Below are 22,990 nucleotides of genomic sequence, written 5' to 3' on the forward strand. Positions count from 1 at the left end.
TACACTGATCTCTCCTCCTAATACACAGACATCAAGATACACTGACCTCTCCTCTCCTCCTAATGCACAGACATCAGGATACACCAATCTCTCCTCACCTAATACACAGACATCAGGATACTCTGATCTCTCCTCACCTAATACATAGGCATTGGTATATGCTGACACCTCCAGTCTTCCTAATACACAGACATCATGTTACACTGACCTCTCCTCTCCATATACACAGACATCAGGATACACTGACCTCTCCTCTCCATATACACAGACATCAGGATACACTGACCTCTCCTCTCCATATACACAGACATCAGGATACACTGATCTCTCTTCTGCTTCTAATACACAGACATCAGGATACACTGATCTCTCCTCTCCATATACACAGACATCAGGATACACTGACCTCTCCTCTCCATATACACAGACATCAGGATACACTGATCTCTCTTCTGCTTCTAATACACAGACATCAGGATACACTGACCTCTCCTCTCCTAATACACAGACATCAGGATACACTGACCTCTCCTCCTAATACACAGACATCAAGATACATTGACCTCTCCTCTCCTCCTAATACACAGACATCAAGTTACATTGACCTCTCCTCTCCTCTCCTCCTTATAATCCAGACATCCGGATACACCAATCTCTCCTCTCCTAATAAACAGAAATCAGGATACTCTGATCTCTCCTCGCCTAATACATAGGCATTGGGATATGCTGACACCTCCAGTCTTCCTAATACACAGACATCAGGATACACTGACCTCTCCTCTCCTCCTAATACACAGACATCAGGATACACTGACCTCTCCTCTCCTAATACACAGACATCAGGATACACTGATCTCTCCTCTCCTAATACACAGACATCAGGATACACTGACCTCTCCTCTCCTAATACACAGACATCAGGATACACTGACCTCTCCTCTCCTAATACACAGACATCAGGATACACTGATCTCTCCTCTCCTAATACACAGACATCAGGATACACTGACCTCTCCTCGTAATACACAGACATCAGGATACACCGATCTCTCCTCTCCTAATACACAGACATCAGGACACATTGATCTCTCCTCCTAATACACAGACATCAGGATACACCAATCTCTCCTCTCCTCCTAATACACAGACATCAGGATACTCTGATCTCTCCTCACTTAATACACAGGCATTGGCATATGCTGACACCTCCAGTCTTTCTAATACACAGACATCACAACACAGTGACCTCTCTGCTCCCCCAATACACAGATTGTTTTGTACTGTTTTTCATAGCTTAAGGACCTGAAGCGGCAGCTTCACCTGGAGAGGAAGCGAGCAGATAAGCTTCAGGAACGGCTTCAGGAGATTCTCACCAACAGTAAAACTCGAACAGGTAGGTGTTTTCTCAGGCACACAGACCTCACTTCATTGTTAGGTAGTTTTCCTAGAACCTGTTGCTAATTCTCAGATATAGTTATGTGTTAAAACATCGCAGTTATCCTTAGCTAATTTATGTGGACAGTGAAAAGTACTACGGAAAACCAGGCTGCACTCTGGTGTTGGTGGGACACATTTGAAAATTGCTTTCAAGACCCCCCCCCAGCAATTGTAAAGTCTCTAATCGGCCACAGATGGTACCCCTTTGCTGCTTCCCTTTACAAAATATTATTTTAGTAAAATGTATGATGGATTTTATGTACAATATAACATACACCTTACCTAAAATACCTGAATGTAAAATATTAAAGCTGCTTTTAAAACCTTGTCTAGCATTTAAAAGCATTGTCGTTTGGGAGCATGACATACAACTTTTTCTGTCATATACTGGGTTTTAGACTTTATGATTTATATAAATGAGTTAATGAGATACAGCGAGGGAAAAAAGTATTTGATCCCCTGCTGATTTTGTAAGTTTGCCTACTGACAAAGAAATGATCAGTCTATCATTTTAGTGGTAGGTTTATTTTACCAGTGAGAGAATAACAACAAAAATATCCAAAAAACACATTTCAAAAAAGTTATAAATTGATTTGCATTTTAATGTGTGAAGTAAGTATTTAACCCCTTCACAAAACATGACTTAATAATTGATGGCAAAACCCTTGTCGGCAATCACAGAGGTCAGATGTTTCTTGTAGTTGGCCACCAGGTTTGCACACATCTCAGGAGAGATTTTGTCCCACTCCTCTTTGCAGATCCTTCCCAAGTCATTAAGGTTTCGTTTGGTAACTCGAACCTTCTACTCCCTCCACATATTTTCTATGGGATTAAGGTCTGGAGACTGGCGACTCCAGGCCCTTAATGTGCTTCTTCTTGAGCCACTCCGTTGTTGCCTTGGCTGTGTGTTTGGGTCATTGTCATGCTGGAATACCCATCCACCACCCATTTTTAATGCCCTGGCTGAGGGAGGAGGTTCTCGCCCAGGATTTGATGGTGCATGGCCGTCCATCGTCTCTTTGTGGTGAAATTGTCCTGTCTGCTTAGCAGAAAAACATCCCCAAAGCATAATGTTTCCACCTCCAGAGCATTCCTCCTCCTCCTCCTCCAAACACGGCGAGTTAAGTTGATGCCAAAGAGCTTGAATTTGATCTCATCTGACCCCAACACTTTAGACCTTGCGGGCGCTGCAGGATTTCAGTCCTTAACGGCATTGGATGTTACCGATTGTGTTTTTGGTGACTATGGTCACAGCTGCCTTGAGATCATTGACAAGATTGGGCTGATTCCTCACCGTTCTCATGATCATTGAAGCTCCATGCGGTAAAATCTTGCATGGAGCCCCAGACTGACAGTTATTTTATGTTTCTTTCATTTGCGAATAATCGCACCAACCGTTGTCACCCTCTCACCAAGCTGCTATGGTCTTGTAGCCCATTCCAGCCTTGTGTATGTCTAAAATCCTTGGACAGCTCTTTGGTCTTGGCCATGGTGGAGAGTTTGGAATCTGATTGATTGCTTCTGTGGACAGGTGTCTTTTATACAGGTAACAAACTGAGATTAGGAGCACTCCCTTTAAGCGAGTGTGCCTAATCTCAGCTCATTACCTGTATAGAAGACACCTGGGAGCCAGAAATCTTGCTGATTGGTAGAGGATCAAATACTTTCTTGTATTAAAATGCAAATCGATTAATAACTTTTTTTAAATGCGTTTTCTGGGTATTTTTGTTGTTCTGTCTCTCTCACTGTTAAAATAAACTTACCATTAAAACTATAGACTGATTTCTTTGTCCGTGGGCAAACATACGAAATTAACAGGGGATCAATTACTTTTTTCCCTCTGAAGCTTTGATTAGAGACATTTTAGGCGATTTGATAAAATAAATAGTCTTTCTTTATCGTACATAACGGGACACAGAGTGCTATAGTAATTACTATATGGGTTATATGCCCACCTTCAGGTGATTGACACTGGCATTAGCAAGACAGGAGGTCCCCCTCTATATAACACCTCCCATACAGGAAGCACCTCAGTTTTTTCACCAGTGTCTAAGTGTTGCGCTCCATGAATGGCCTGGACGGGTCAGGGGGCTACGCTATCGGATCTATTCAAAAAGTTTAAAAAACAAAGACAAAAGTGGATGGTACCCAAGCCTCGGTACGGAAGAACGAGGTCTTGCCTGTAACGCTTCTCTCAGGAGATCTGGCACCTTGGTCACATTGCTATACCACAGGTTTGCTCTGGCAGGGCCCTATACAGGTCCAAGGCAGTGGACCCTACGTTCAGAGGGGACCCCGTCCTTGAAGGTCTGGCATGGTACCAACCCGTCGTGATGGGTGAAAATTGGGTCGCTGTGATTTTCCCGCAGTAACCTGCGGTGGGAAGGGTAAGCTAAGACGATCCTGGGGTTTTCCTATGGACTTATTTTTTATTGGGTAGATGTTCTGCCTGTTCTTTTCCACTAGAGGGGGTAAGTGAGAACATACCTGGTGTAACAGCCCACGCTTTCCCTACTGGATGTCAGCCGACCATGGTAAAGCAGTAGTGGCATACCTAGACGACCTGCTGCTGATAAATCAGTCCATAGCGGGCTAGACCAGAGTGTCATCGGCACGGTCAGGTATCTGGAACATCTAGGATGGATTCTCGACCTAGAAAAGTCATAATTTCAACCTGTAAGAAGGCTGGAGTATTTGGGTCTGGTTATAGACACAGCCCACAAAAAAAGTGTTCTTACCCCAGGCAAAGGTCTGCGCTATAAGAGATCTGGTTCATGCGGTCAGGACAAAGAGTCCCTCCATCTGCCTCTGCATGAGGTTGTTGGTGAGCACTCCCAGAAGGGAACGCCATACAGGGGATATGGTCAGAATCTGAGAAGACCTTGCCCATCAATATTCTAGAAATTCGGGCGGCACGTCTGGCCTTAAGGGCCAGGACGAGCAGTCTTCGGAACTATCCTGTTAGGGTTCAATCTGACAATGCCACGGCAGTGGACTACATCAATCACTAAGGCGACACCAAAAGTCACGCGGCCCAGAAAGAGGTAAGCCATATTCTGGCTTGGGCAGAAGAGCATGTACCTTGCCTGTCTGCAGTGTTCCTTCCAGGAGTAGAAAATTGGCAGGCAGATTTTCTGAGCCGCCAACAATTACTCCCAGGGGAATGGTCTCTGCATCCCGACATCTTTCTGGCCATATGTCAGAAGTGGAGTACCCCGGACATGGACCTATTGGCGTCCAGGTTCAACAGAAAGCTGGACAGCTTTGTGTCAAGGACAAGGGTTCACCTCACTTGTGGGACAGATGCCTTGGTATCAGCCTTTTGAGATCAGTTCTCATTGATTTATGCATTTCCTCCAGTTCAATTGCTTCCGCGTCTTCTACACAGGATCAAGGGGAAAGAAAAGCGAGTAATCCTAGTGGCTCCAGCATGGCCCAGGAGGTCCTGCTAGGCAGAGATTCTGAGAATGGCAGTAGGGGATCCTTGGACTTCTTCCATCCCGTCCGGATCTGCTGTCATAGGGACCAGTGTTCCATCCTGCCTTACAAACGCTAAATTTAACGGTTTGGCTGTCGAGGCCCTCATTCTAGAGGATCAAGGGCTTTCAGGCACAGTGGTAACTTCCCTGATTAATGCAAGGAAACCTGCTTCTAGAGCTATTTACTATAAGGTTTGGAAGACCTATATTTCTTGGTGTGTAAGTAAGGGTTGGCACCCTCGCCAGTATGTCATAGTTAGAGTTCTTGCTTTCCTACAGTTGGCGGTGGATATGAAGCTAGCCTGGAGTACCATCAAGGGTCAAATCTTGGCCTTGTCGTTTCTTTTCCCCCAAAAGCCTCTTGCTTCAGATTCTTTCATTCGGGCATTTATACAATGGGTAACGCGTATAAATCCACAGATTAAATCATATTTGTGCCCATGAGATTTGAATCTAGTCCTGTCAGTCCTTCAGGAATCTCCCTTTGAGCCTATGTGCGAGGCACCCTTGGCTCTTGTGACAAAGAAGTTGGTTTTTCTGGTTGCGGTCACCTCTGCAAGAAGAGTTTCAGAATTGGCAGCTTTTTCTTGTAAAGAGCCTTTCTTGGCGGTTCATAAGGACAAGGTGGTGTTGCGTCCTCGCCCGTCCTTTTTGCCTAAGGTTGTGTCCAGTTTTCATATCAACCAGGATGTTTCCCTACCTTCGTTTTTTCCAGAACCGTGTTCTATAGAGAGAGAATTATCTGGTTTTTATCTGGAAACAACTGCCCAGATAAGTAAAATGGATGCTTTGTTTGTGTTGCCGGAAGGCCCCATGAAAGGGCAGGCAGCATCAAAATCAACCATTTCCAGATGGATTCTGCCTTTTCGTCCTAGAGTGCACTCCACCAGGGCAGTCAGTGCTTCTTGGTCAGTGCAGCACCAAGCCTCTGTGGCTCAGGTTTGCAGAGCTTCAACATGGTCTTCAGTGCATATATTCACAAAATTTTACCAAGTGGATGTAGGTCAGCAAGAGGATGCCACCTTTGGGCGCAGTGTTCTGCAGGCAGCAGTATAGGTCCTCACGTCTCACAGCGGTCTGCTTTATTTTTGTGTGTCTCCCTCCCCTCAGATGGCATTGCTTTGGCACATCCCATATAGCAATTACTATAGCACTCTGTGTCCCGTGATGTACGATAAAGAAATTAGGATTTCTATAATGGCTTACCTGTAGAATACTTTTCTTGGAAGTACATCACGAAACACAGAGGTTCCTCCCCTCTTATTTGGGATATTATATATTGCTTTGCTACAAAACTGAGGTACTTCCTGTATGAGAGGGGAACCTCCTGTCTTGATTATGCCAGTGTCCATCACCTGAAGGTGGGCGTATAACCCATATAGTAATTACTATAGCACTCTGTGTCCCATGATGTACTTCCAAGAAAAGGATTTTACAGGTAAGCTGTTATAAAAATCTTATTATGTGAGCTAGAAAAAAGAATACGCTCCTCTTTTGGCGTATGTTGCACATTACACCCACATCGCTCCAGGGCTGTCCCCATCTGACTTGCTGCAGCTTCTAAAGCATGCTGTGAGCAGCTTGCAGTGTAGCGTTTAATCAGAGTAAGCAATACTTTCCATACAAGAGAAAAACCTGTACACAATTGGTAGACACAGGTTTTACTGGAGTTCAACTTTAAGTTTTTAAGGATTGTGCAAATCATTCAGGATTTATGCTCATTCTATCTGGTTTTGCTGCATGTAAGGCTGGAGTTCAGCTTTAAATTGTTAGGGGAATGTTCTATACCTTATGCTGGTTATTAATGGCTTCCCCTGCAGGGGGAAGCATTGGGCTGTATTTATAGGCCAATTATGAATTGAGCTTGTTCTGTTTGGATGTACTGCTTTTCTTAGGTGAATGGGAAAACTGCGAACATACTATGGGAAACTGCTTGCCAGTAAATCTCTGTAAGTGCAAGAATCTTCCATTATGAGACCTCAGGAATTGCATGAGACAAGGTTTTCGACTGTACCTCTCAAGGATTAAATGGCAAGCAGCTCAATTAATTTACGACTAGCAAGGGACTTATATATGGGAGGGGCAGTTCATTACGAGTTCACAAAGAATTCCCCAGCACTCATCCCGCTACACACAGAGGAAAACGGACCTCATTAAAACCTATTTCTGACATTCTAATAGAGATCTCGGGTTGCATATAGTTTGTGGAAGAAACGCACCATATCATGGTACCTCTTTAAAGTGTGAAACTGCTTTAATGAGTGGGAACAACAACACTGGGACATATACCGTATATAAGTGAATACACACAGAGCAAATAAACTGGAACCCCATCTTTGTAAAGGGAATGAAGCATCGCATACAGGTTTTTAGTAAAATCTATAGCAGCACCTTACCTGGTTCTATAGATATTGAGATGGCAATGTCCATTCACTTGCTAGAAATCTAGCTACGTCTAGGCCAGCCTACTATAAACCACGGTTATGGTATTTCGAGAATATATGGACTTTGTAAAGTGTACATACACAGCCCTCTATTTCATCTATGGATTTGTGTACAACCGTTTCTTGAACTTACTCTGGCTGTGCCTGTGCATTAAACAACCATATAGTTGAGTAGGGGATGCCTTATGAGACTGGAGATGGTTTGGGGAAGGCTCCCCTCTATTTCTGCTTGCTGCATTTCAAATGATGCCTGCTGTGACCCTAAATAGCTGGAAAACCAACCCGTGCACCTCTTCATTTCATTTCTCTTTGTTACTATAGCCTTAGTAACATGTTTTTAACACCCTGTTCCATAGAAGCTATAGGCAGGTAGGTGAACCTTAGCCCAGCAGTCATGAGTTTGTAGGCAGGGATTGTGGTTTTACCAGCCTACTAATTCCTTATCCTCTTTCGTGATTCACAAGCTGTGAGTAATGACAAAATTAATAAGGCTGTGGCTATCAGCAGTGTGAGTTATGTCTCTTCTGGATGACCTGAGGAGCATGGCAGTCTGGAGGCATCATGAAGTAGGGTTGTCACTTCTGAAATAAACAGGCTCAAGCCAAAGAGACTTTCAATGCAGAGACCCTACCTCCCCTATTTGCGCAAAACCTCCTGTAATTAGCTGTTCTAACAGTAGCGCAGCAGTAGTTAACACATCTGCAGCCACCACCGCTTTGACTCTTCAGCTGAACACTGCCCACCTTCTTAAAGTCAGCGTGGGCTAAGGCATGCACACATTTTCCTCTCTGAATTTAATTGAAAAGTAATTGGTTTCTCAGGTATTGTTAAAGAAAATTGAGCAAGTCGAGCACTGTGTAGGTGGCTTGGCCGAAATTTCAGTTTGAGATTACCATCATCATCTGATGTGCGCAGGCCACCTTTCCATCTTTATCCTGGAAGCAGGGAACATCTTTAAAGTGAACCTGTGCTTCATCAGAGCAGGAAAAGAAAAATGTTCACTTTAATGCCAGCTTGATCCCGAAGGGAAGAAAAGGGAAAATTGATATGAGCAACTGGAAACCAGTGACAGTTGGTGCTCCTTTTTGTTGTGGTGGGGGCAGCAAACAATTCAGTACTCTGCTCCCCGAGCCCACCCTTTTTTGAAGCAGTTTAGGACCTCGGACTCTAATCATGTGCTTAAAAAAAAAAAAAAAAAAAAAAAAACCCCATTGGCACACTGAAGATATATTAGGGGCCTGGTGCATGGATTAGGGGGGTGGTGCCCCTAATAAAGCAGTCGCCACCTCTGGAAGCTGCAGGAGAGGTTTAAGTCTGCACTGATGTTTTGGCTGATCTGCTTAGCTTGCTCCCCTTCCAATTACTCCCTACAGGTAATATTCTCCAAAATCAGGACAAAACTAGTTATTTTAGTGGCCCTCCTATCCTTTATAGCCAAGGAAGCTGCCATCTTAGCTTCTGTTTGATCTTCAGTTGCATTGGAGCTGCACATGTAATCGGTTTTGACACCAGCCATTTATTGGCTATGGCTTCACAGTTCGGTTAACAGCGCAACCAAATGTGACAGTTTTTCATTCACGGCACATCCGTTAAATCATTCAGTTTCATTCTGCTTTAAAGCAGAACTAAAGGGATCAAGACTTGCCTTTGCCTCAACGGTTTCTGTTTATGACCACTGCCTGCATCTTCTCCTGTGTGTCAGTCTTCAGCCATCTGCATTGGCCAGAATGGCATACAGTCATTCTGGCACACAGACTGTGCCAATGCTGTAAGCTAAGGATCCTTGTGCCATGTCTCTTCTGCAATAAAAAGCCTTTCTGCTCACTGTTTGTTACAGTATAACATTAGTTCTACTTTTATCTGAAAGGTGGAAGCAAACTGTAAAAAGTGGAACCCAGTTTAACCACTTAACCCTCGGATCATATTGCTGCCCAAAGACCAGAGGACTTTTTGCGATTCGGGACTGCGTCGCTTTAACTGACAATTGCGCGGTCGTGCAACGTGGCTCCCAAACAAAATTGGCGTCCTTTTTTTTCCATACATAGAGCTTTCTTTTGGTGGTATTTGATCACCTCTGCGGTTTTTATTTTTTGCGCTATAAACAAAAATAGAGCGACAATTTTGAAAAAAATGAATACTTTTTGCTGTAATAATAATCTCCCAAAAATATATCAAAAAACATTATTTCCTCAGTTTAGGCCGATACGTATTCTTCCACATATTTTTCATAAAAAAAATCGCAATAAGCGTTTGGTTTGCGCAAAAGTTATAGCGTTTACAAAATAGGGGGTATTTTTATGGCATTTTTATTAATATATATTTTTTTACTAGTAATGGCGGCGATCAGCGGTTTTTTTCGGTACTGCGACATTATGGCGGACACTTTTGACCAATTTTTGGGACCATTGGCATTTTTATAGCGATCAGTGCTATAAAAATGCATTGGATTACTATAAAAATGCCACTGGCAGTGAAGGGTTAACACTAGGGGGCGGGGAAGGGGTTAAGTATGTTCCCTGGGTGTGTTCTTACTGTGGGGGGGGGGGGGGGGTGGCCTCACTAGGGGAAATCACTGATCTTCTGTTCATACATTGTATGAACAGAAAATCAGCATTTCCCCCGCTGACAGGACCGGGAGCTGTGTGTTTACACACACAGCTCCCGGTCCCCGCTCTGTAACAAGCAATCGCAGGTGCCCGGTGGCGATCGCAGGACTCGGGGGCGCGCACCCCTAGTATCCTGCGAGAGAGCCGATGTAGAGCTACGGGCTTTCGCGCAGGGGAGCCAACCTGCCGCCGTAAAACGTCGGCGGCAGGTCGGCAAGTAGTTAAGCACCCGTTCACATTGATACGATTCGACAGGTCAAATCGGAGAGTATTGTCGACAATAGGAGCATCCCTATCGGTATGAAGCCGACTTGGCAATTTCCAGAAGTAGTTCCTGTACTACTTTTGGTGACTTCGGGGGCGAATTCAATAGACATCTATGCATGAACCCGCACAGATGTCTTTCAAGTCGCCCCCCGAAGTCTAACTGAAATGTGCCTTTGGAATCGTGCGAGTTCAGATGAACTTGTATGATTTTAAAGCCCCCGTGTTCAGTGTGAACGAGGGCTTACTGTTGAGTATTATTTTACTTTCTGTCACCCCCAGGGCCACCTGGCTTTACTCTATGCTCCTGTAGATTGCCTCCCAAGTCAATGTGCAAGCAGCACCAGACCCAACCATTAAGGAATAATGATCTTTCTGTATGTGGCAAGAATAGTCTTTATTCATGGTGGCTGAGCCTGGAACATGCACAAGGACAGTGAAGATGGACCGCGGGCCTGAACTCCAGTAAGTGAAAAGATGCAGTAACCAGCATCTAAAGTCTTTTAGTTTTATTTGCAGTTTCTCTGTAATTGCGAGGGCAGGGTTAAATGGGGTAGAGCATTTGTTTGTTTTTAAAATTTTTATAACTACAAATTTACTTTAATGTAGATGTGTTTAATACACGAATACTGATTTATAGCATGTTCTCTTGGCTGTAGTAATCACTATAGAATATCTCACTAGCCCTGTGTAAATGGCAAATTACTTCTCTGGGTGTATTAAAAGTGTCAGACAATGCAGGGGAAGAACAGGGCAGATGAATTGCCCAGATGACAGAATATAGCACTGCCATCCACATAAACAGCAAACACAGTCAAGTGCCTAGCTGATAAACTCGCATAAAAATCCAATTACCTTAATGGCCACATCTACATCATTCCCATTAGTTTAACAATGGACAAAATGGAGGATTAATACAGCAGAAGAAACACAAGGGGCATTTTAATTCTTTTTCAATGGGAAATTAAAGCAGTCCAATCAACTGTGACTCAAGTATTACTCATTAATGCTAAAGCCATAACTTTAACACCTTCATAACTGGATGCTTATAGGGAAGTTATATTTTTAAAAGTGTACCCTTTATTTTTTTTAGTTGTTATGAAATTCACCTAAAAGTAATTTTTTTGGTGACTTTTTTTTACTTTTTTTACATGTGTTTTTTTTTTTTTTCACCATGCTTTCGTGATGTTATTTCAAATATTTTTTAGCTGTTCCCTCAAGTAATTTTATATAATAAAGATTACTGAGAGATAGCTGGTAGTTGTTGCATTCAACTGGACCTTGTTCTATAATGTGGAGAAGTTTAACTGCCTATTTAAGCAACATCTTCATTTCAGAACAGAAGAAACTGCTTGGATAAGCAGCAAAATGACTAACTGCTATCATAATTGAAAACCTTTACAGATATCACTGAGCTAGAAATAATAAGGAAACACTGTGGCTCAGTCTTTAATCTTGTAGTACTGGGCTTTTCTGCATGGAGCTGGTATATTGTTCCTGACCACACAATTGCTGGGAGGTTAGCAGCCTGCGGCCACCAATAAGCATAAATGTACAGTATTTGTGTATGCTTGCAATTGGATATTAGGTTGCAAGTTTGTTTGCATGGCGTGGATGCTTGGAATTATCCTATGTACTTGGTAAGTAGATATAGATATTTTTGGGGGCCTTTTAAATACATAGATTATGAGAGTACATAACCATGTTGGCCATCAATCAATGCAGAAAGTTTAGAGTTTAATTGTTGCCCTTTGTTGGCTAACTTGAGTTAAAGATGCAAGCTTTCGGGTTGACTTGAGCTCATTCTTTAAACTTTAGACCTTTAGTCACACAGTCGTACCCAAGCATACGCTCATGCAAGGGCCGTGTTTGTCCACTCGGGAGATGTTAAGTTGTTCCAGAAGACTTTCCAAGAGCCGTGAGTTTCTTGATAGACTCCATAAGGCAGCGTTAACAGGAGGGCACCATGTAAGTTGACATGAGAAGAACCTTTTGGCTCAAGTGTTGGTTTGCGGAAATTCCCTGCAAAAAAAAAATTGAGAGGCTGCCCTTACAGGTGATTCCCAAATTTTGAATATCGTGCAATAGTTCATTTATTTCACTAATGCAACATATATGTGAAACTAATATATGAGATAGACTCATTACATGCAAAGCAAGATAAATCAAGCCGTGATTTGTCATAATTGTGATGATTATGGCTTACAGCTCATGAAAACCCCAAATCCACAATCTCAGAAAATTTGAATATTGTAAAAAGGTGCAATATTCTAGGCTCAAAGTGTCCCACTCTAATTGGCTAATTAAGCCATAACACCTGCAAAGGGTTCCTGAGCCTTTAAATGGTCTCTCAGTCTGGTTCAGTAGGAATCACAATGATGGGAAAGACTGCTGACGTGACAGTTGTGCAGAAAACTGTCATTGACACCCTCCATAAGGAGGGGAAACCTCAAAAGGTAATTGCAAAAGAAGTTGGATGTTCCCAAAGTGCTGTATCAAAGTAGATTAATAGAAAGTTATGTGGAAGGGAAAAGTGTGGAAGGAAAAAGGTGCACAAGCAGCAGGGATGACCGCAGCCTGGAGAGAATTGTCAGGAACAGGCCATTCAAAAGTGTTAGGGACTTTCACAAGGAGTGGACTGGGGCTGGAGTCAGTGCATCAAGAGCCACCACACACAGACGGATGGGCTTCAAATGTTGTATTCCTCTTGTCAAGCCACTCCTGAACATCAAGCAACGTCAGAAGCGTCTTACCTGGGCTAAAGAAAAACACACCTTGTCTGTTGCTCAGTGGCCCAAAGTCCCCTTTTCTGATGAGAGCAAATTTTGCATCTCATTTGGAAACCAGGACCCAGAGTATGGAAGAAGAATGTAGAGGCACACACTGCAAGATGCTTGAAGTCCAGTGTGAAGTTTCCAGTCTCTGTTTATTTGGGGAGCCATGTCATCTGCTGGTGTTGGTCCACTGTGCTTCATTAAGTCCAGGGTCAACGCAGCCATATACCAGGAGATTTTGAAGCACTTCATGCTTCCTTCCGCAGACGAGCTCTATGGGGATGCTGACTTCATTTTTTAGCCGGACTTGGCACCTGCCCACACTGCTAAAAGCACCAAAACCTGGTTCAATTCCCACACTGCTAAAAGCACCAAAACCTGGTTCAATGACCATGGGATTACTGTGCTTGATTGGCCAGCAAACTCGTCTGACCTGAACCCCATAGAGAATCTATGGAGCATTGCCAAGAGAAAGATGAGAGACATGCGACCGAACAATGCAGAAGAGCTGAAGGCCGCTATTGAAGCATCCTGGTCTTCCGTAACACCTCAGCAGTGCCACCGGCTGATGGCTTCCATGCCACAACGCATTGAGACAGTAATTGTTGCAAAAGGGGCCCAAACCAAGTACTGAGTATATATGCATGCTAATACTTTTCAGAGGTTCGATATTGTTCCATGTACAATCCTTGTTTTATTGATTGCATGTAATATTCTAATTTTCTGAGATTGTGGATTTGGGGTTTTCATGAGCTGCAAGCTGTAATCATCACAATTATGACAAATCACGGCTTGAACTATCTTGCTTTGCATGTAATGAGTCTATCTCATATATTGGTTTCACCTTTTAAGTTGCATTAGTAAAATAAACAACATTTTGCACAATATTCTATTTTTTTGAGTATCACCTGTATATACAGAGGGTGACTGTGAGGAAAAGCCCAATCATATCCCTTTAGGAAGAAGGCCATGGTGACAGGTCAAACATACCTTCTGAGTTCAAGTATCAGTCCTTTCATAAGCAATAAGCCTCATGCTTCAAACAAAAGCCCACACCCCATTTCTGTTTAAATAAAAAAAATAAAAAAGGGTGTTTGCCACATGGGGCCCTGGGGACCTCTGAGCCCTTTAATTAAATAGAAAAATAGAAAAAAAAAAGAATATATATATATATATATATGTGTGTGTGTGTGTGTATATATATATATATATATATATATATATATATATATATATATATATATATATATATAAATATATATATATATATATATATATATATATATGTGTATATATATATATATATATGTATATATATATCATATATATATCATGTGTGTATATATATATATATATATATATATATCATATATATATATATATATATATATATATATATATATATATATATATATATATATATATAAAAATATAAAAAAAAGGGGGGGGGTAGCCATCCGGGGCCCTCTGGGTCCTATAATAATATATAGTTATTTTTTTATAAAAAAAAACAGGGGTTGTCATCCGGGCCCCTGGGGACCTCCAGACCTCTAAAAAAAAAAAAAAAATTCGCCCTTTAATAAAAAATAAAATAAAAATATATTAAAATATATTTTTTTTATTTAAAAATAAATAAAAAAAGGGGAGTTGCCATCTGGAGCCCCTGGGGAACCCTAAAAAAAAATGGCCCTTCAATAAAAAATAAAAATATATTAAAAAAAATATTTTTTTTATTTAAAAAAAAAAAAAAAAGGGGGTGTTGCCATCTGGGGGCCTCCGGACCCCTTAAAAAAAAAAAGGGGGGTTGCTTTGGGCCCCCAACAGTGACAGGGCCCTGGGCAGCTGCCCCTGTTTGCCCTATGGTAAAGACGGCCCTGAGCTTAATATCCTGTTGGTATGGGAAAAATATCAGGAGTCTTTTATCTGCCTTGCAAGACCTGGCTAGCTCCTAGAATGCTGGATACCTAAAATCCTTCCTTCTGGAAAAAATGATGATACCAGCCTCTCGAGCTGGGGAGGCATTCTGGAAAACAATTTGGTTCAGGGAACCTGGTCGTCAGAAGAGTGGAAATTTCCCACATTGGTCTGTCTACCTTCAGGGTCTTCTGTCAAGGTGCAGTGTGACAATACCACGTCTGTGGTATACATCAGTAATCGTAGAAGGATGAGAAGTTGAGCTGCCAAGGAAGAAGCGAAATTGAACTTGTCTTGGGCAGAACTTCATGCTACAGCTTTGTACATTCCCAGCATTTGAAAAATTGGAAGGCAAACTTTCTTAGCTATCAGCAGTTGAATCAATGGCCTCTTCACCCAGAAGTGTTCGCAGAGATTTTTCTGTGATGGAGGAGAATGAGTTTGGATCTCTTGGTGTACGGATTCTAAAGCATTTGCAGTGGATGCTCTGCTGTCTGTCTCCTTGGGATAATTTTTTAGTAATCTTTGCATTCCCTTTACTTCTGACTGTTGCACAGGATAAAAGTAAAGGGCATTCTGGTGATTCTGATTGCGCCAGCCTTGCTAAGGAGACCGTCATTAGTCTCTTGACAGACAAGCTGTGGGCTTTTCCAGATAGCCTAGACTTGGTTTCGCAGGGTTCGTTCTTCCATCCTGCTTTACGGTTGCTGGCTTTGATAGAATGGCTGTTGAAGTCCATGTCTTGAGGGACAAAGGTGTTTCTGATTCTAGTCTTGAGCAGAGTAGGAAGTACAGAAATTCAACCTCCAGAAAATTTAAAGGATAAGTTCACCTTTCATAACATGTTGGCTCTGTCCACCGAGTCACGTCACCTGTTCAGTGTTCTGTGAATGGAAAACTTCAAGGTCCAGCTGCCTTTGAGGCTGTAAGCTTGTAGTGCTGTAGTAATTCATTCATTTTTCCTGTCAGCATGTATCGGCTGTCTCGTACAAGGAAGTCTATACACTGACAGGTCTGCAGGAGACATGCATGGCATCAGCGATCTGCTGATCGCTTGTGCATTGCTCTACAGGCTCCTGCAAAAAAATAAAATAAACACACATTTGGCTGTACTATTCGGCAAGGAATCCTTCCTGGTTCTACACCGTGATAAGGTGGCTTTGTGGCGTGGTTTTTTATTTTTCGTATCTGAGGTGGTTTCTTTGCTTCACATGAATTGGAACGTTATGTTGCCTTCCTTTTTGTCCTAATCCTAAACAATCCCAAAAAGAAAGTGCTTCACTTTTTGGATGTTCTTCAAGCTGCTGGAGTTTATCTGAAGTCTACAGTTTCTTTTCAGTAATCTGATTCTATTTGTTCTCTGAGGACTCTCCTAATGGTCTAGCTGCCTTTCACTCCACTATTTCCAGGTGTATTTATTTCTCAAGCCTATGGTATCGGGGGCAAGATTCCCCTTTTCCTGAGCATATCCCATTCTGCCAGGTGTGTCTGTGCTTCCTGGGCCATTCAGCATCAAGCTTTTGTTCAAGTTTTGTAGGGCTGCTACCTGGTCTTCTTTTCACACATTTACTATTTTCTATAAGGTTGATGTCTTTGCATCTGCAGAGTTGGGCCGAAGGACTTTCAGGTGGCTTTGTAGTGTTTTTTTTTGAGCTTGTTGGCTTTGTTGCTGTGCTGCGCTCCTCTCATGTTCAGTGCTTTGGGACATTCCAAGTACCGGTAATCATTATTTCTAACTCTACTGTGCCCTTTGATGTACAATTTTTTGGTTCATCTCTAAAGTCTTTTTATTTGAGTACATCATAAGACACAGAGATCTCTCCCTCTTGCTTGTGCTCCCCATTGCTTGCTACAAAACTGAGCCTTACCTGAGCTGGGGAGGGGATTGCCTGGGCAGGGATGTATGCCTTTTTTTTTTTTTATTCACCTGAAGGTGGCAGCTTAGTCATGCCTCCTCTGTGTTCTTTGATGTGCTCCAAGAAAAGGTTTTTACGGTAAACCAAAAATCCTAATTTGATTATTCTTGCATCACCATATATCCATCTTTTTGTAACTTCTATTTTTTCCTCCGATGACTTCTCTGTCTCTCTTGTATCTCACAAAATAAAAACACTCTTTGTGTCATACTCCAAATTGTATTAAAGTTTGAATTTAACAAACTCTTGCAAAAAGCCTGTTTTAAATATTGTCATTTAAATGGGAAAGGTGGAAGGGCGCAAAGTATAAGAATATTCTGTAGTGGGTTGTGTCAGAGGGCCTGTAGCATTCCATCCAAGAGACTTTCCCCTTTAATTTTTTCCCAAGGCCCCAGTGTATCCAAAACGGTTTATGCTGTCACAATTGCTTATTGTCACTTAACCCACATATTCAAAAACTATGAATAAATGCTGTTCATACTCAGTCACTATGAGATTTGTTTTCTGTATGCTGCAAAAAAAACGGCTTGATCCTGCTGCTTTCTATCTCCACCTTCTGTCCAACTCTGCACACACTGTTATTCATGTTTCTATGCTTAGCATTTCCACATCGGAGCAGCCCATGTGACTATAGTCACACATGTGGGTGTATACACAGTGGTAAATGACAGCCCACTTCCTCCTTCTCAATGCCCGCTAAACACAATAGGGGTGGAGTATTAGATAATGTGGATTATTGGAAGCTTCACTTTTCTTATTCTAAGACACAGGCTGAAGGGGCATGACACCGCTTGTGACTGGCGGAAATTCGTCCACACCATGTTATTTTTAACAAAATAATAAAGATTTGATTTTAAAATATATATTTGTATGCCAATTTAAAACGGTTTACTAATATTTATTTTTACTCCTGTATTTTTTTTGTTATTTCGAACATGCAGACAGGCTGAGTAAGTTCCCTGCAGACAGGCTGAGTAAGATCTGGGTCATGTGACAGCTGTATATCTATTAGGAAAAAAGTACTTAGATTTTTATTTATTTTTTAACTTCTTGGTGCCCGCTGCACGCAAATATGCAGCCTCTTAACCGAAAGCTCCCGATTGCTGCTTGCGATCTGGAGTTTTCGGATCACGTGAGTACCATGACAGCCAATCAGTCACGTGCTCTAAGACCCCACCCTGCTTCCCAGCATCATAAACCTTTTAAAGGGCTGGGAGGTGCCGGTGTGAAGAGGTTAAATAATTACAGTGCCATCCTCCACATACAGAAATGGTGGGGATAGTGTGTACTTGGTATAACTTTGACCTAATTTGTAAATCACACGTTTGCTTTGGCAATGTAGGCCAAAACGGCTGGTTCTTTTTTAATGCCACCGTACTAGCACCACATACTCACTTTTCCTTCACTCCTCCACCACTTCTTTCATCCGACAGGAGTAAAGATAACTTGTACTTCTGTATATGGAAAAGACTCTGACCCACTCCGTTTTCTTTTCATGTGGCAAATTTGATACTCTCTCTGCTCCTGGCAGATAAATGGAAGGGTTGGGCAATAAAAGTTAGGTAAGTATGTGCCTCTGAAGAGTGGGACATTTAAAAAACCTGTGGCTTTGCACTGTGTGGACAAACAAGCAAAAGTTTCCCTAATATCTTAAAGGGGTTGTAAAGTCTCAAGGTTTTTCACCTTAATGCATTCTATGCATTAAGGTGAAAAACCACCTGTGCTGCAGCTGACACAGAGCCCCCCCCCCCCCCTTCTTATCTGAGCCGAACTGTTCCAGCACCGTGCACAAGCCCAACGACTCAATCCTCATTGAATAGATTGGGAATGGCTCCCGCTGCTCTCAATCAAATCCAGTGACACGAGAGCAGGGGGAGGTGCCCAGTCCTGCTATATGTGTCAATGGAGTGCCCGCATAGGTGCCCCCATGGAAAGCGGCTCTCCTTGGGGGCACCCGATAGAGGAGGGGCCTGGAGTACCACCGGGTCACCCCAGAAAAGGAGGATCGGGGCTGCTCTGTGCAAAACCCTTGCACAGAGCAAGTAAATATAACATGTTTGTTATTTAAAAAATTAAAATAAACTTTACAATCACTTTAACAGCACACTTACTGACGCAACGGCATGAACGTGCCATCGCTTCAGTGCGCATGTGCCGATGTCAGCATATGCTGATACCGGTACATCTCCTAAACCTGTAGGTTTAAGAGATATCCGGTGTAGCTACAGGTAAGCCTTCATTATAGGTTTACCTGTAGTAAAAAGTGGATTGTAAGGGTTTACAACCACTTTAAGCCTAGTACACACGGACCGAATATCGTCCGGTTTAATAGAAACCGGCCGACATTCGGCACATATGTATGGGCAGCCGGTCCGACAGAAGCTGTCTTCTGTCGAAGGCTTATGACCGAAAAAGGTTTGCCGACCAGCTCCTCATCAGCATTGTCAGCCAATGACTGAGAGTGCTGACCGGTGTGTTCAAGTGGGAGGCCTTCCCACTGTCGGAATACAATAGCACAGCAGGGGAGAATGCTGTACTAAGATGGGATTGTTAGTACCGTGGCTCTAACCTCAGCTGTCCGTTTTTTTTTGTTAACCGGCTGGGTTGAACAAAAAATAAACTAGTGGTGTGTACTAGGCTTAACCCATAAAACACTAAATCCCTAAGGCCCCATTTACACCTGGGAGTTTTGTAGCTTGTAGCTCAAAGCTCAAATGCTCAAAAAGCAAAAACCCATTTGTATTCAATACCCCTTGTTCACATCTGAGCTTCCTGTCGCTTGTAGCTGAATGCTTGTCGCTCCAAAAAGTATACAATCTTTTCAGGGAGAATTTTGTGTTTTTAGCACCATGGACTTCAGTTGGAACGCCTGAAAATGCTTTATTTACGTTTTTTTTTAGCCTATATTAACTGGTCTCCTCCCCCTGGTGATTTTCATTGGTTAAAACAAAAAGCTTGAATACCCATGTAAAATGACTGTAATACACTTCTAAAAACGCCCAGGCATGAATGCAGCCTTAATCGACCCCTAACACTATTTACACCTATTCTATCGCATACTTACCTTGTGGGCACTGGGCACCAGGATAGACTGGCTGTATTTCTCAGATACAGCAGCCATTCGCAGTTTCTGCATTCCTGTTTTTCTCTTGCAGAGCCCCATTAGTTGCAGAAATCATTTAATTTCCCTTTAATCCATGCGGGAAAGTCTTTCCTGATTGATTTGCTGCATTTCTGGCAAATTACGCTCTAAACGCTGAGAATAATTAACTCCGGACATCTCATTAGACGATTGCAGATACATTATCTCCAACACAGGTGGAAATGCGAGGAGCAGCGGTGGGAGGATTCGGGGGAGAAGAATAGATGCTGGGACAGCAGAGGGAATGCAAATGCGAGGAATTGATGTAATACAGCGCTGCGGACTGCAAAAGAGCAAAATGTGGGGAAGTACTATATCAATGTGTTTTGTACTGCTGGTGACAAGAGGTGGCAATAGTGACTGAAGCAGGGAGGCTTCTTCAAAAAGGTGAAACAACCAATCAAATTATTATTTTTTTTGGTTGCTATGGGTAACTGCATATTTAACCATTTCTCGGTGTATCAGGCAGACCGTCATACAGGCCTATGCTCTTAGGGGCCGGGAGCCCCCTTTTCCGGTCACGGCACATTCGACCAGGGCAATTGGTGCTTCCTGGGCTTTGCGACATCAAGCGTTTGTTATACAGGTGTGCAAGGCGGCAACTTGGTCGTCCGTTCACACTTTTTCCAAATTTTACAAGGTTGATGTGAGTGCATCTTCTGATGCTTCCTTCGCCCGCAAGGTTTTGCAGGCGGCTGTTTAAAGTTGCATGCAACTCCTCTGTTGAGGAGCTCTGCTTGTTTTGGGTTGAAGTTAAATTGTTTTTTTATTGATACTGTTCCCATCCCTCGTTTTTTTTAAACTGCTTGGGGACGTCCCACTTGTCAAGATTTAAGGAGCTGTGTCAGTCCATGGACGATAAGAGAAAATAGGATTTTTTGTACTCATTGTAAAATCCTTTTCTTTGTTGTCCATGGACGGACACAGCACCCACCTCTCCTTTTTAGGTTTGTACTGCTTGTTACGAGTGCTTGCTGCAGGGAGGAGGGTTATGTCCAGAGGGACCACCCCCTGGGTGGGGCTGTTCAACTCTGTTACAGTAACATGTATTGTCTAACATGTTTCTGCCTAGTCCTCTCCTGTGAACAGGAACATAACCCACTTGTCAAGATTTAAGGTGCTGTGTCCGTCCATGGACGACAGAGAAAAGGATTTTACGGTGAGTACAAAATCCTATTTTTCCCTTGGAAATGGAGCATCAAATGTTAATATCCCATGGATCTCACATGATAAACATCCCTTTCATGGCGAATTCTCTGTAATCTTTTAAAAAGGCATTCTATCATTCGTAAATATAGTGTTTATTGAAAGAAAGAATATATATTTTAACCACTTGCTGATTGCCTAACTAGGAAAATAAGTAATTACTTTCACATTAAATACCAAGGTTATGGCTGCAGCTAGATACCATAACCCTCGGTATAATTTTCTCCCTCAGGTGCCACTATTTCTGATAAAAGTGGCCCAGGCAGCAGATTTGACATTGGGGCACTTTAAGAATCGGGAGAGGGTTTGTCGCCCCTGCCCTCTCTCGTCGCTTTCTGGTGGTTTTCTGGCAGATTGGAAGTCCTGAAAACTGATCCAACACTGGTGTTGGCTGGGCACAGAGATGAGCGAAGAAAAGATGGCCTCCACTCATCTCTATGCCCTAGGAGGACCAGAACGACTTCATGACATCACTTCCAAGTCCGGCCATATGTAAACAAGTTCTTGAATCGGGAATGCTGGCAACTCTGATGCTCTTAAATAAAAGTACTTTATTTGTTACATGGGTACACAGGTTCAGGCTATATGCTGATGCATTTTGGCTATGGAGCCTTCATCAAAGGCTTTGATGAAGGCTCCATAGCAGAAATGCATCAGCATATGACCTGTACCTGTGTACCCATGTAACAAATAAAGTACTTTTATTTAAGAGCATTCAAGTTGCCAGCCTTCCTGATTCAAGAATTTTACCTATTGGACCTGAACGCCCTGGCTAGAGCACTGGATCACAGTTAACCACTTCCCCACCGTAGGACGACTATAAACGTCCTATCTTTGAAGAGGAATACCGTTGTTATGATAGCAGCTAGCTACCATAACCCCGGTATCCTCTTCAAGAGCCAGCGGTACTCTTTCAAATAAAAGTGGTCTCTGCGGCGGATTCGCCGCAAGATCACTTTTATCGGCAGTGGGACAGGGTCCCGCCGCGCTCCGGTGCCCTCCGCCGCTTACCGTGGCCGTCGGTAGCGTCAGAGGCGATCCGGACTTGTCCCCAGCCTGACATGGTTACGAGTGAGGGGAAGATGGCCCCCACCCGTCTCCAAGTCATTGCAGGGCGGAAGCGATGTCAAAATGTCACTTCCGCCCATAGCTCTTAAAGGAACATTTTATTATTATTTTTTTTTTTTTTTTCAAATGACAAATTTTTCTTTTATATTGCATTCTTGTGTAAATATGAGATCTGAGGTCTTTTTGACCCCAGATCTCATATTTAAGAGGACCTGTCATGCTTTTTTCTATTACAAGGGATGTTTATATTCCTTGTAATAGGAATAAAAGTGACACAATTTTTTTTTTAAAGAACAGTGAAAATAAAAAATAAAAGGTAAAATAAATAATAAAAAAAAAAAGTATTTTTTAAATGCGCCCCGTCGAGCTTGCGTGCAGAAGCGAACACATACGTATGTAGTGCCCGCATAAGAAACCACACATGTGAGGTATCGCCGCGATCGGTAGAGCGAGAGCAATAATTCTAGCCCTAGGGCGCCTCTGTAACTGAAAACATGCAACCTGTAGAATTTTTTAAATGTCGCCTATGGAGATTTTAAAGGGTAAAAGTTTTGTCGCCACTCCACGAGCGGGCGCAATTTTGAAGCGTGACATGTTGGGTATCAATTTACTCGGCTTAACATTATCTTTCACAATATTAGAAAAAATTGGGCTAACTTTACTGTTGTCTTATTTTTTAATTAAAAAAATTGCGCTTGTAAGATCGCTGCGCAAATACGGTGTGACAGAGTATTGCAATG

The 22,990-nt window shown here is 42.6% G+C and overlaps 1 protein-coding gene across 2 annotated transcripts in view; it reads left to right on the forward strand.

Moving 5' to 3' along the window:
• GRIPAP1 (GRIP1 associated protein 1) overlaps nt 1-22,990 on the forward strand; it is a 149,483-nt gene that overhangs the window by 62,434 nt on the left and 64,059 nt on the right. For both annotated transcript variants that reach the window (XM_040324268.1, XM_040324269.1), the window contains one exon: nt 1,294-1,393. In XM_040324268.1, coding sequence (XP_040180202.1) covers nt 1,294-1,393 — 100 coding nt within the window. The remainder of the gene's footprint in view (nt 1-1,293; nt 1,394-22,990) is intronic.

Source organism: Rana temporaria, chromosome 9 (assembly GCF_905171775.1).
Source record: "Rana temporaria chromosome 9, aRanTem1.1, whole genome shotgun sequence".
NCBI lineage: Eukaryota > Metazoa > Chordata > Amphibia > Anura > Ranidae > Rana > Rana temporaria.